Source organism: Carlito syrichta, unplaced genomic scaffold (genome assembly GCF_000164805.1).
Source record: "Carlito syrichta isolate Samal-C Ts95f unplaced genomic scaffold, Tarsius_syrichta-2.0.1 Scaffold316482, whole genome shotgun sequence".
NCBI lineage: Eukaryota > Metazoa > Chordata > Mammalia > Primates > Tarsiidae > Carlito > Carlito syrichta.
In genome coordinates, this window is record NW_007260578.1 from 101,360 (window position 1) to 114,659 (window position 13,300).

Genomic DNA, 13,300 nt, shown 5'->3' on the forward strand with positions numbered 1-13,300 from the left:
GGGTCTCGAACTCGTGGGCTCAGGCAGTCCACTCACCTCAGCCTCCCAAAGGCGCGGGATTACAGGCTGAGCCACCGAGCCCGGCTTCCCCTTAGCCTTTCAAGTAGCCAAAACCATAGGTGTGTTGCTACCATGCCTGGATAATTTTTGATTTATTGTAGAGAGGTGGTCTAGCCAAGTTGCCCTGGCTAATCTCGAACCCACGGGCTAAGGCAGTCAGTCCACTCGCCTTGACCTCCAGCCGAGCCACCGAGCCCGGCCTTCTCCTAATAATTTTAGTAAGAGAAAACTGGCTAATATAAATGTCCTGTGTTTCAAGTTTTGTAGAAGAAACCTGCCTTCAATCTTTTTACTTAGAGAGAATAACTATAAATTTCTATTCATTTGATTTTACTTTTAATACTCTTTATTATAGGGCACCCACCTATTAGGTAGGTGAGTTTTATTATTCTTATTTATAGATAATGAATTTGAGGCTCATGGGGTAACTTGTTGGTATCAGTAAGTGTCTGCCAGGTATCTGGACATTTCTGTAGGACTCTAGTGCCACACTTTTTCTGCTACATCCTTCTCTGTCAAGCCTGTCTTTTTCTTTACATAACTCTTGTACAATTTACTGCTTACAAAAGGGAAAAATGCATTTTTAAAATGTAAGTTCTGATATTCTTTAAGTGTTTCCTCATGGTCTTCATTTGTTTAATAGTTGCGTTATTATTTCATCATATTGATAACATCATAGTCCCTGTAATCATTTTCCTGTTCCTTGACATTTGGGTTTCTTTCAGTTCTCACACTTAGAAAGGAGTATTGACATATACTTTTGTCCTGTTCTTAATGTTCAAGACTCTGTTATAAATATATATTCGTATATAAATGAGGAGAACTAATATGCATTCAAAAAATTTGCTTTCTAAATTTTCTGATGAGATCAGCACCATAAACCATTGGGGATATTATTAAAGTTGGATGGTCTGATGCGATCTGATTGCAGTGAGGTTTTAAAGTTATGATGTCATAAAGACTATTGACTAATCAATTAAATATAATCACTTTGATGTATTTCAATTTTTTTTTTTTTTTTTGAGTTGAAGTCTCACTCTGTTGCCCAGGCTGGAGTGCAGTGGCATGCTCATGGCCACCCCACCGTCGAATTTTTGCTGGGCTCTGGTGATTCTTTCACCTCAGCCATGCAAGTAGCTGGAACTACAGGAGTACGCTACCATGCCTGGCTTTTTTTATTTTTTTAATTGTAGAGACGAGAACTTGCCAAGCTGCCCAGGCTAGTCTCGAACCCATGGACTCAGGCAATCCCGTCTGAGCCACTGATCCTGGCCGTATTTGATTTTTTAAATGAAATACATCTCATTTTTCATTTATGCTATGTATGTTATGTCAGGCTAATAAGTATAAAGTTATGTACAAACTTTTCATGTCTCCACTGAGTGTTCTAGAACTTTAGCCTAAACACTTTGGATTTTAAAAAGTTAAAAGATCAACCTGCTATAATTAACACACTACTTGTTTTTTCAGGCATGTGGGCACATTCCATGACGGCACAGGATTATCAAGATCTTATAGACCGAGGATGGCGAAGGTGAACTGTTTAATACATATGGTTCCTGCTATTACTCAGGTTCTTCTTATCATTGAAAAATAGCGCATGCCTTTAAAATGTTTTCCTGCTGCTGGGAAGATGTGTAAGAAAATTTTTATTGTGTTCTTTTGTGTAAGCATTTTGTTTCTCTTTCAAAAAATATGTTTATTAGGAAAATTTCAAATATTCACAAAAGTGGAAAATGCATTATAATGATCTTCATATACTTAACACAAAGCTTCAACAGTTTCTAACATTCTGCTACTCTTGTTTGATGGATTGTCCTTGCTCTTCCTCTCCACTCCTAAAATACTTCATAGCAAATTCCATCTGTAAGTTATTATTACAGTTATTATATTAATAGATCCGTAATCAGTATGCATCTCTAAGAGAGAAGTGTTCCTGTTTCCTCTTTGACATTTCTATAATATCATTATCATACCTTACAAAATCAATAATTCTTTGATGTTACTTGTTACCTACTTTTGATTAGGTTTTTTTAGATTGTCTCAAAGACTTTTTTTTAACAGTTGGTTTATTTGAAACAGGAATCCGTTAAGGTCTTCACATTGCCTTTGTTAGGTAGTTATTTTTATGTAGATAATTTTAAAGTAAATCTTAGGTAAATTTCCTTATGTGAATATAGATAATGTTAAATACTCTGTCAGTACTCTCCAAAAGACGAGATTGTGAGCACCAGCTGAAGCATCATAACCCTCCTTAAACTTTATGAGACTCAAAAGGTAGACATAGGTCAGATGATGGAGGACTTGCCTGCTGTGATAAGGAATTTTTTTTTTTTAAGACCAAAAAGAGCCATTGAGAGCGTTTTATGTAAGAGAGAAGTGTGATGAAATTTGTTTTGGAAGAGATCATTCAGATGGCAGAGGGGTATTTAAAGGAGTGGTCAGGGAGACCAGAAGATGAATTCCATAGGTTATTGAACTATCCAAATGTGAGATGATTAGGACTGGTGTCTTAGTGGCAATGGTGACAGAGTGGAGGGGATAAACTTAAGATATGTTTTAGAGGTGAAAAACTGACTGACTGGTTATAGAGGTGAATTAGAGGGAGGAGTCTAAAATGATTCCCAGGTTTCTGGGAGTGAATGAATGGTTCTATTATTACCATAGATCAGGAATGCATGGAAAGCATTGGATTAGTTTTGGGGTACTTTGTATTGGTGAGTATGGAATATCCAAATGTGGATGTCAGAGGCAGTGGCATACATGGGCATCATGGACAGTTTTCTCTCATTGTCTTTGTGATATTCAGGACCGGTAGCAGGTGAAGAAAGGGAAGGGATCACAGATGCTGGTGAGAGTAAGAGGGTAATTTAGATGATTAGTCTGGGAGTACATAAGTAAAGCTTTAGGAAATAAAAGACTGGGTTCTAGTCCTTAGTACAGTTACTTTGAAAATTATTTAGCTTATGAAGAGTAGTTAAAACTGAATGCATTTTACACCATTGATGAGATTTTTTTACCCTTATTTAATGTAGTGTTCCTGTACTAATCTATTTTGGTGCTTGTGAAAAATATATAAAAAACTAATAAGCTATATTTATAATTTTAGAAGTGGAAAATATGTGTACAAACCTGTCATGAATCAAACCTGTTGCCCTCAGTACACAATAAGGTAAGAATTTTAATTAGTGGAAAGAAGATCTATAATATGAAAATTGTGTGTAATTTTTAAGTAATCTCTTGAGCTTTTTAAATTTAATGTTTGTTTAATGTTAATTTCCACCCTAGGTAGACTAATTCCTTGTAATTAAGGAATAAATGTTTAAAACTATAATGTTTATGAGGAAAAGCAAATGAGTTATTTTTTTTCTACCCACTGATGCTGTGTATATGTACTGATCAATAGTTTTAGTAATATTATTTAATTGGTTCAGATATAAATATAGCAGTCTCATCATTGAAAGCCATGAAATATTGGGAAAATATTGATAAATATTCAAATTACTTTCTTTAGATGTTAAATGTTTATAGGACTTAGCTTAGGACTTTTTGTGTTCTGATGTATCACTGACATAACACTTGTAATTCAAACAATACTACAGGCTCCTGTAAATTACTTGGTAGGAAGAGGGCTTAATCTACCACCTACATTCAGAATCCAGTTTTCTTAAATAAAAAATTTAAACTAAAAAGCCAAAAAGTCTCTTTTGCTACAAAGTGTTTTTGGATTTCTCATAACATTATGGGTTTTCCACATATCCTCTCATTTCACTCTAACATGGAAGATTTTACTCCTCTTTTCTGATTATAAAGGTCATCTTTTTCTTCTTTTTTGATAGAAAATTTGGAAAGTGCAGTAACATTTTGAAATATATATTTGTATATATGGCGTATATATACTCTAGGTAGAAAAAAATCAAACAGTTTTGTCCATCACTCTTTTGTCTGGTCCTCACAGCTGTCTGCCTTAGTTGCTCTTAACATTTTTTGTTTGTATTGCAGACCATGTTTAGAATCTGATGAAAGCTGTAGTCTCTTTCTGATCCTTCTCCCTGCTCAAAGGCATATAGACACAAATATATAACATTTTGCATGTTAGTTTTACGATAATCACATACTCCAAAAGGTTCACTGATCCCTGATTAGAACCCTTTTATACCTGGATTGGCAGATGACAAGGAAAAAATGTGAGTGTCTGGTTCCCGACATCATCTAATTACGTGAAAGCTGGAATGACAGAATAGCTTGTGCTGTTCTCTTTCAACTTGTGCTCTTCTCTTCAGATGTGAAGAGAAGACATCTTCTAAGGCAGACGTCATTTTTCTTCACATAGTAATTTATTTGATTAAATAAAATTTATTTATTAGGATTATATTAATAAATATGAAGTTGGTTGACTTGAACTCTGTGATTTTTTTTTTTTTTTTTTTTTGAGTTGAAGTCTCACTCCGTTGCCCAGACTGGAGTACAGTGACACGCGTCCGGCCTCCGCAGCCTTGGCCTGCTGGGCTCCGGCGATCCTTCTGCCTTAGCCTTCCGAGTAGCTGGAACTACAGGCGTGCGCTACCACGCCTGGCTAATTTTTTGATTTATTGTAGAGATGAGGTCTAGCCAGGTTGTCTAGGCAGGTCACGAACCCTCAGGCTCAAGCAGTCTACTCACCTCAGCCTCCCAAGGCGCGGGATTACAGGCTGAGCCACTGAGCCCGGCTTCTGCGATTCTTTATGATCAGAAAAGGTTGATTTCAGTTGGTTAAACAAAAAGATAAAGCATGGAAAATATATTTTGTACCTGTTATATGCAAATTTGTATTCTAGATATATTGCCTTTATAAAAAGATTCAATTAACATTGTAAAACAAGGTAGCTATAAAATATGATTTTTATACTTAACATGGAATCAAACATTTCCCGAACTGCTATTCTTTTTTTTTTTTTTGAGTTAAGAGTCTCACTCCTTCGCCCAGCCTGAAGTGCAGTGGCACGCATGCTCACGGCCACTCCATTGTCGACCTGCTCTGGCTATCCTGCCTCAGCCTTCCGAGTAGCCGGAACTACAGACGTGTGCTACCACACCCAGCTACTTTTTGTTTTTTATTGTAGAGACAAGGTCTCACCAAGTTACCCAGCCTGCTCTTGAACCCACAGGCTCAGGCAACCCACTCGCCTTGGCCTCCCAAAGTGTTGGGATTACAGGCTGAGCCACCGAGCCCGGCCTGAATTGTTATTCTTTGCATAATTTCATTAAATATCTTGATCTTATGGCACATTTTCCAAGTTTACTCTTCTGGTTATTTTACTTTGTGTACTACAGTAGTTACAGTGAGAACTTATATAAAGGCAAGGATAACCTACAGCTTAGCCTGTAGCTTAGCTTCTTGTTAGGCAGAAGTTAGGGGCTGCCCAAGAATTGAGTATAAATGGGGACAAACTTCTCTGACTGTGAATTTTTTTTCTTTTAGTTTTTGCTTTTATCAGAATATACATGCTTGTAATTTAAGGTGTCAAATAGTTCTGTAAAGCTAATTTTGGAAAACATCAATCCCTGTACCACCGTTTTCCTATTTCCTGCTTCCCACTAGCAGTCAGTCACCTTGAAGTGTTTTAACTGATTCTTCTGGATTTTTATCTCCCTGTATTTAAGTAACATGCTTATATAATTGTAATACTTGATTTTTTTTCTGTTTTCTCCATTAACCCTGGGTTTCTCTCTATGAAAGACAAGGATTTATTTTCTTCATCCCTGTTTCCCTGCCATATTCAAGCTCCTTTTTGTCCTCATCCCCAACTTCCCATTAGAAGCATTAAGATTTTGGGTCAATGTAGTCACATCGTTATGACTGTGTAAATATGCTTCACAACTGAGCCATGTAGTATACTATGATTGCTTTTCCTTTTCTGCATACTTTTCTGCATTTCCTGGAGTTACTAATTATCTTTTTTGTTTGCATAGTCTATATGACGACCAGTTTATTTTGAAAATGAATCCCAATTCTGTAAGTTTTTTCTTACTATGTTTAGATGCCTCAAGTATTCTAATACTACTTTTATCTTCTTGATGAAAGTCTTTCGTGGAGCCTTTTGACCTGTTCTTATTTGGACAGGTTACCCTCCATATCTGACCACATCACTGTCATCCTGGGATTTCTTTTTATTTTCATCTTGGTGATTCTGTTTAGTTTGTGGGTTGGAAACCTTTCTTTCTTGGATTTTTGCTTTGTTTTAGTGAAGCACATCTTCTAATAGCTTCCTGAGAAAAAGTACACAAGAAGAAATTTTTTTGAGACCTTGCATGTCTGAAAACATTTTAATTCACTGCTCAAACTTATAGCTTGTCTGTGTACAGAAGTATAGGATGAAAATAATTTTCCTTCAGAATTTTGATTGCTTTACTCCATTGTTGTCTTATTGTTGTTGAGAAGTGCAGTGGTGTTTTGATTCTTGTGCCTTTGCCTAAAACATGTTCTTTATCATGGAATCTATTTTGACTTCAGCATTCTTAAATTTCATAGTACATTTGGCTGTATGTGTGTGTTTTTTTTTTTATTTTTATTTTTTGAGTTGGAGTCTCACTCCGTTGTCCAGGCTGGAGTGTAGTAGTACTTTCACAGCCACCCCAGGGTTGACCTGCTAGGCTCTGGCGATCCTTCCACCTCAGGCTTCCAAGTAGCAGGAGTTACAGGCACGTGGTACTGCACTTGGCTAATTTTTTGATTTATTGTAGAGACGAGGTCTCACCAAGTTGCTTGGGCTGGTCTCAAACCTGTGGGCTCAGGCCACACTCGCCTTGGCTTCCCAAAGTGCTGGGATTACAGGCTGAGCCACTGAGCCTGACCTATATGTACAAACTTGAAGGGCTCTTCTTCTCTGGGAACTCCTCCTATCGTATTCTTCAGTTCAGGGAAATTTTCTTGAATTTTTAGTTTTATCTTCTTACCTCTATTTTCTTTCTTCTTGCTTCATACCTTTGTTTAGATTTTGGACCTCTTAGACTAGTCCTTTAACTCTTACTTTTCTCATCAGTTTTTCATCTCTTTTTTGCTGAATCTTCTGGGAGGTTTCCTCAACTTTATTTTTTAAGTCTTCTGCTTAATTTTTTAAATTTCTTTTACCGTATTTTTACTTCTGAAGGAAGGTCTTTTTGTTTAATAACATCCTATTATTTTATGGCTGTAATAGCATAAAAAATGAGATTTCTTTGAGGATTTTTTTCTTTTTTGGTTTTTTTTTTTTTTTTTTTTTTTTTTAGAGATGAGGTCTCGCCAAGTAGTCCTAGTTGGTCTTGAACCCCTGGACTCAGGCACTCCTCTCACCTCCACCTCCCAAAGTGCTGGGATTGCAGGCATGAGCTACCACACCTGGCCTGAGGATTTTTTTTAGAGTTCTTTTTTTTCTGCCATAGTCTATATCCTCCAAGTTATTTTGTCCAATTTGTTTAGTTCCTATCTTTGTAGTAGAGGCCTTCCTCAAGTGTCAGGTGATTTTGACATTTCAGGGTTCCATTGGAAATTCTTTGTACCTGGTAGGCTTTGTTTACTGTGGACCTTGGGTATGTCTTGTTCTCATTTCCTGTGGGTGATCAGGCTGGGCTGTTCTGTTGAGGAATCCCTGATTGTTAGTATTTTTAGGCCTCATCACATTCAAGAGAAAGTATAACCTGTTGCTGTTCTGGGGTTGGATTGGTGATCTCAACATTCAGTATGTATACTCATTTAAGCTTCCTGTTTTCAATATAGTATCATTGCTCTCAACTGTGCCTTGTATCCTTCATGTAAGAGGCTCTGTTTTTACGTCTTACTAATAGCTTACCCTTTTCTAATGGGTTGAGTAGGGAGGAGTTTGTAGGTGAGAGAGGAGATATGGCATCTGTCTTTGCTTTGAAACAGACTTTCAGCCCTGGCAACATGAGAAACCCATCTCTACAAAAGACAATAAAAAAATTAGCTGGGCATGGAGGCACATGCTTGCAGTCCCAGCTATTTGGGAGGTTGAGGTGGGAGGATCTTTTGAATCTAGACTGAAGTGGACTGTGATTGTGAACTGTGCACTTCAGCATAGGCAACAGACTGAGACCTTATCGCTAAACAAATTTACCAAAAATAAGACCGGGTACATTTGCTCATACCTGTAATTGTAGCACTTTGTGAGGCGGAGGCGAGAGGATTGCCTGAGCCCAGGGTTTTGAGACCAGGGTTTTGGGTAACTTGGTGAGACCTTGTCTCTACAAAAAATTAGCTGGCTGTGGTGGCACACCACCTGTGTTTCCACTTGAAAGGCTGAGGTGGCAGGATTGCCTGAGCCCAGCAGATCAAGTCTACAGTGGCTGTGAGTATGCCATTGTACTCCAGCCTGGGCGACAGAAGGAGACTCCAACTCAAAAATTAAAAAATAAAAATAAAATAATTACTCAAGCAAACAGGTTTTCAAGGGATCCTTCTATTTTTAGATCTACCCTTAATTATATTTTCAGAGGCATCAATTCCTAAGACTTTTAGAGGTAGTATAGAGAAAATTTGATATCTTTGTATTTTTTTCCTCACTGTTGGCTTAGGATTTAGCTTTCTTTGGTCTGTTAAGTCACTTGCTACTTGTACGGGGTGGGAGGGGGCAAAAAAACCCTGGAATTATTTTTTGGAGAGCAGGCCCCTTATAGTACAGGCTTCCTCCACTAGGTGAGTGTTCTAGGAATCCATCGGCCTCAGCGTGCCAGCTATGTGTTGTTGTAAGAGGCTGTGTTCAGCCTCAGTGAATTTTTTTTGGTGTTTCTTTCAGTCCATGTACCCATTTCATGATGGGTGATTTACGATCGCACCTGCCCTCACCGCACTGAGTGTTCAGTAGTTTTTGACCAAAAACAACATGACCCCTGTATCTCATCCTTCCTATTTACCTCACCTCTCCCCATCGACTTTTTTTTGTTTTCCTGATGAAAAAGTCCTCAAAGGGAAATGTTTTGCCTATGTGGAAGATGTGAAACAAAAAATGGCAGAGCTAAAAAGCATAAAAACTTCAAAAACTGTTCTGAACAGTGCAAAAAGCATCTCAATAGATGTATTACATCAAATGAAGAGCACTTCGGAGGTGACTGAAGTTTAAACATGTAAGAATAAATACAGTTTTTAATAAATTCCTTTTTTGGGGGGTCCACCCTTGTACATCTGCTTTCCACAGTTGTTGTTTTTTTTTTTCCCTAGTGGTTTGTGTCTTTTTCTTTCTTTTTAAAAAAGTCTCTTAACTATAGTGTTAGTGTGATTTGAAGAGAGGCTACATAAAGCCTCATCTTTAACCAGAAATCTCAGGTATGAGATTTGCCTCATTGTTCCAGATACTATCCAGAGCTGATTTAATTTCTTCAAAGTTTGAGTTCACTTTTAAAATATTTATTTTGCTTTCCTAGGTGCCGACCTTTACAGTTTCAGCCTTCAAAATCTCAGAAGAAGGTTTTGAAGAAAATGTTGAAATTTCTGGCTAAAGGGGAAATTTCCAAAGGAAATTGTGAGGGTAAGACGAGATTGGGTCTTAAAACTATTTACTTCAAATTGATGTCTGTTTTCAAGGGTGCCACTTTCAGTTATCTTAACTTAGGTAGGGAAGGGGGGTGGTCATTGTTATAATCATGTACTACTGCTAGGATGACAACTGCTGTTAGCACTGCTATTACTGTTAACACTGGCCCCCGAATCAAGGATATAAAGACTGTCTATCAGGAGAGTCTAGCTTTGAAAGAAAATTGAGGATAATTTTACAGATGTGATTTCCTGGAGTTTATTGAAATGTCAGTTTTCAAAATGCTTTGCCAACTCATCTTACTTGATCTTAATAGAAAGTGTCATTATATCTGGAGAAACAGATGCTTACATGTAGCTTATACAAGATTGCACTATGACTTTTAATGCTGAGTAAAGATCAGGTTTTCTGTGTTTAAGTAAGGCTTTCTTTCCTTCAATAAATTATACTGTCTCAATTTATCTTTCTTACTTGTTTGTGAGTGACTTTCCTGAAAAGATTATTGGTAGCATTTATTTGACTTTAGTTACAGATGCTTTTCTTTTTCTTTTTTTAAAAATAGTCTTTATACTGTTTTCGGTATTTTTTTCTTTAAGTTTTCCTGTCATATGTGAGCATTAGGATTGGGAATGTTGTCCATTCTTAGAGATCCTTCTTACTTCTGCCATAGGAAAGGCCTAATCCTGGGAACCTTCCAACCTAGTCTTAGCTTATTTATTCCTTTTACCTGTGTGTTTTGAGTGCCTACAATGTCCCACTCACTGTTTTAAGCACTGTAGATACAGCATGACAGGTAAGTTCTTTACCTTCAGGCACAGCCCTTTAATGGACCAGGTTTCGGGACAACTTGGATTAGCCTTGCAGAGTTGGGAGTAACAGAGAGCACAGAAGCTCTTTGTTAAGCCCAGGAGGCTTTAGTTTTAGAGTTTTGCGGGGAGTTAGAACATCAGAATTTTGATACATCTCTGATCAGTATTGTTGGTACATAATCTTAAAGTTAAATAGATTTTGTTGGCTAGTCACTATGCAAATTTTTTTATGGCCTGAATCATGTTATGAGTTTCAAAAATTAATAGGCAGATTAGTGTTGAAAATACTGTCAATTTGTAGATTGATGGTTGCCTCTCTATTTACATAGCTTTTATGTACATTTGGTTCTTTATTTGACTTGTTATGGGCTTCTGAATTAAAAACTTGTGACAAAGAGACACCAAAATGCAATGACTAAAAAATGATACAAGTCTGTTTCTTTCCTCACATAATAGTCCATTGTGGGTGTTCCAGGTCGACCTGCAGCTCTGCTCCCCCCAGCCATTCTGGTACTTTCTTTAACATGTGATTTCCAAGGTTTCTCTGGTTTTTACTAATCCAGTCACTGGGTAGGAGGAAGGATGGACATCTAGGGTTGCAAATTTCCTTTAAGTGAGGCAAAATTGGATATATCAGTTGTACGATATTCTATTGGTGGTAGATTGGTCACCACATGCAAAGGGACTGGCAGTGCATTCTTCTGTTAGGGTGCCACAGTCTTAGGTACAGCTTTTTTACTTTGGAAGATGGAAGAATGGATTTGGTGAACAGACAGTGGTTCCTGCTACAGTGGGTAATGGGCACATATTCCTGTGTTTATCTTAACTATGTCAAATGACCCAGTTGATGGACTGTAATTTCTTCTGATTTGTAGATGAGCCCATGGATTCCACAATGGATGCTGCTGTGGCAGGTGACTTTGCATTAATAAATAAGTTGGACATACAGTGTGATCTTAAAATGCTCAGTGATGACCTCAAAGAAAGCATGGAGAGCGAAGAGAAGAAAGGAAAAAACTCCAAGAAGAAAGAATCTAATGATTTAATGCAGTCACAAGCTATAGAAGAGAAGCTGGGCTCTGGTGAACCATCACATTCAGTTAAAGTTCACACAGTTCCTAAACCAGGTAGTGAACATTTGATACCAAGTCATATTTACTGCTTTTCTTTTTGCTTGAGTTATTTTAAATCCTAACCCTTTCCATCAGCCAAAAAGATTAATTACCCATGAAACCTGTAAAACACAATCCTGTTGTATACAACTTATGGGGACTTGAATTTAGATGAACAAATTATGTCTAAAACTGTTATGCTTAAAAAGTGTGAAATCATAACCTTTTTCCTAAATACAGACATTTAAAAAAAAGTCTTATTTCTTCTTACTACTTTGGGGCCTTAATGGTTTGAGAATCAAATTTTTGTTAGTGGAAAGGTGTAGTGATAAACATTCTTACTAGCAAAGTGAGAACGCAAATTATAGTTATGATGTTCAGAATATAGACATTGTAAAATTCCTTAGTTTAGCATTACATTTTAAAAATGTAATTGTAATAAATTTATTTTAGAATGTTCAGATTTTGCCTTTATAAGGTAAGTTTTTTTTTCCTGTATTTTCACTTACAAAAGAATTAAGCTTACAAAACTTATCCAGCATTAAATGGGTTTAATGTGTGTGTATGAACTCTCTCAAAATTATTTTATAAGCTGGGTGTGATGACTCACACCTGTAATCCTAGCACTTTGGGAGGCTGAGGCAAGAGGATTGCCTGAGCCCAGGGGTTCAAGACCAGCCTGGGCAACTTTGCAAGACCTTGTCTCTACAAGAAATAAAAAAAATTAGCCAGGTGTGGTGGCACACGCCTATAGTGCCTACTGCTTGGAAGGCTGAGGTAGAAGGATTGCCTGAGCCCAGCAGGTCGAGGCTTCAGTGGCCATGAGTGTGCCACTGCACTCTAGCCTGGGTGACAGAATGAGACTCTGACTCAAAAAAAAAAAAAATTATTTTATGAAATGTGAAGTTGGATGGATATTATTAGATGACTTCAGTTCTTGAATTAGTTCTTATATTTATCTATATCAAATGATTCAAGGGAGAAATTTTTAGTACTGTTTTAGATTTTTTTTTTTTTTTGTCTAGGTTATGTTATACATGTTAAAAGCACAGAAAACCTTCCTTTTGCAATTTTATTGGATAATTTTTATGTAAGACTTTCATGGTATTTAAATGGATGTTGGTCTGAAGTTTCATCCTAATTAATAATAATGTCCCAGTAAAATATTTTATTTTTACTTATTTTATTTTACTTTTGAAACAAGGTCTCATTCTGTCGCTCATGCTGGAGTGCAGTGGTGCAGTCATAGCTCAATGTAACCTTGAACTCCTAGGCTCAAGCAAATCTCCCACTTCATCCTCCTGAGTAGCTGGAAACTGGGACTACACCCAGATATCTTCAAAATTTTTTGTTGAGATGGGTTTCACTTTGTTGCCCAGGCTGGTCTTGAACTCTTGGCTTCCTGTGATCCTCCCACCTCAGCCTCCCAAAGTACTGGGATTATACGTACAAGTCACCATGTCTGGCCCCCAATAGAATGTTTTGAATGATTTAGACAATTTATTTTAATTCTTGCTCTCTTGGGTGATAGGGTCAGTTCTTTTATTATTTTATTTTTTATTTAAAAAGTTACTTATAGTTTGTCACAAAAAAAAAAAAACCTGTATTATGGAGTATTTCAAACATAAGTGTAGATTGAATAATATAATGAACTTTACCCTCATCTCAAACAACTATTGTCTCATGATAGTCGCTCTTCTTTTATGTATACCTGTATATAGTTCCCCCTTTCAATATTATATTGAAGCAAACCCAGATATTACTCTATTCTTGTATTTCAGAATACGTCTCTAAAAGTTGCACCTAAATAAAA

General features: G+C 36.9%; 1 protein-coding gene across 1 annotated transcript in view; it reads left to right on the top strand.

The window, feature by feature from the left end:
- The window catches only part of ATE1 (arginyltransferase 1), a 168,769-nt gene that overhangs the window by 2,279 nt on the left and 153,190 nt on the right, over positions 1–13,300 (top strand). Inside the window, exons 2-5 of the mRNA XM_008074549.1 lie at positions 1,531–1,594; positions 3,170–3,232; positions 9,457–9,560; positions 11,251–11,502. Of these exons, the coding sequence (XP_008072740.1) occupies positions 1,533–1,594; positions 3,170–3,232; positions 9,457–9,560; positions 11,251–11,502 (481 nt within the window). The 5' untranslated portion in view covers positions 1,531–1,532. The remainder of the gene's footprint in view (positions 1–1,530; positions 1,595–3,169; positions 3,233–9,456; positions 9,561–11,250; positions 11,503–13,300) is intronic.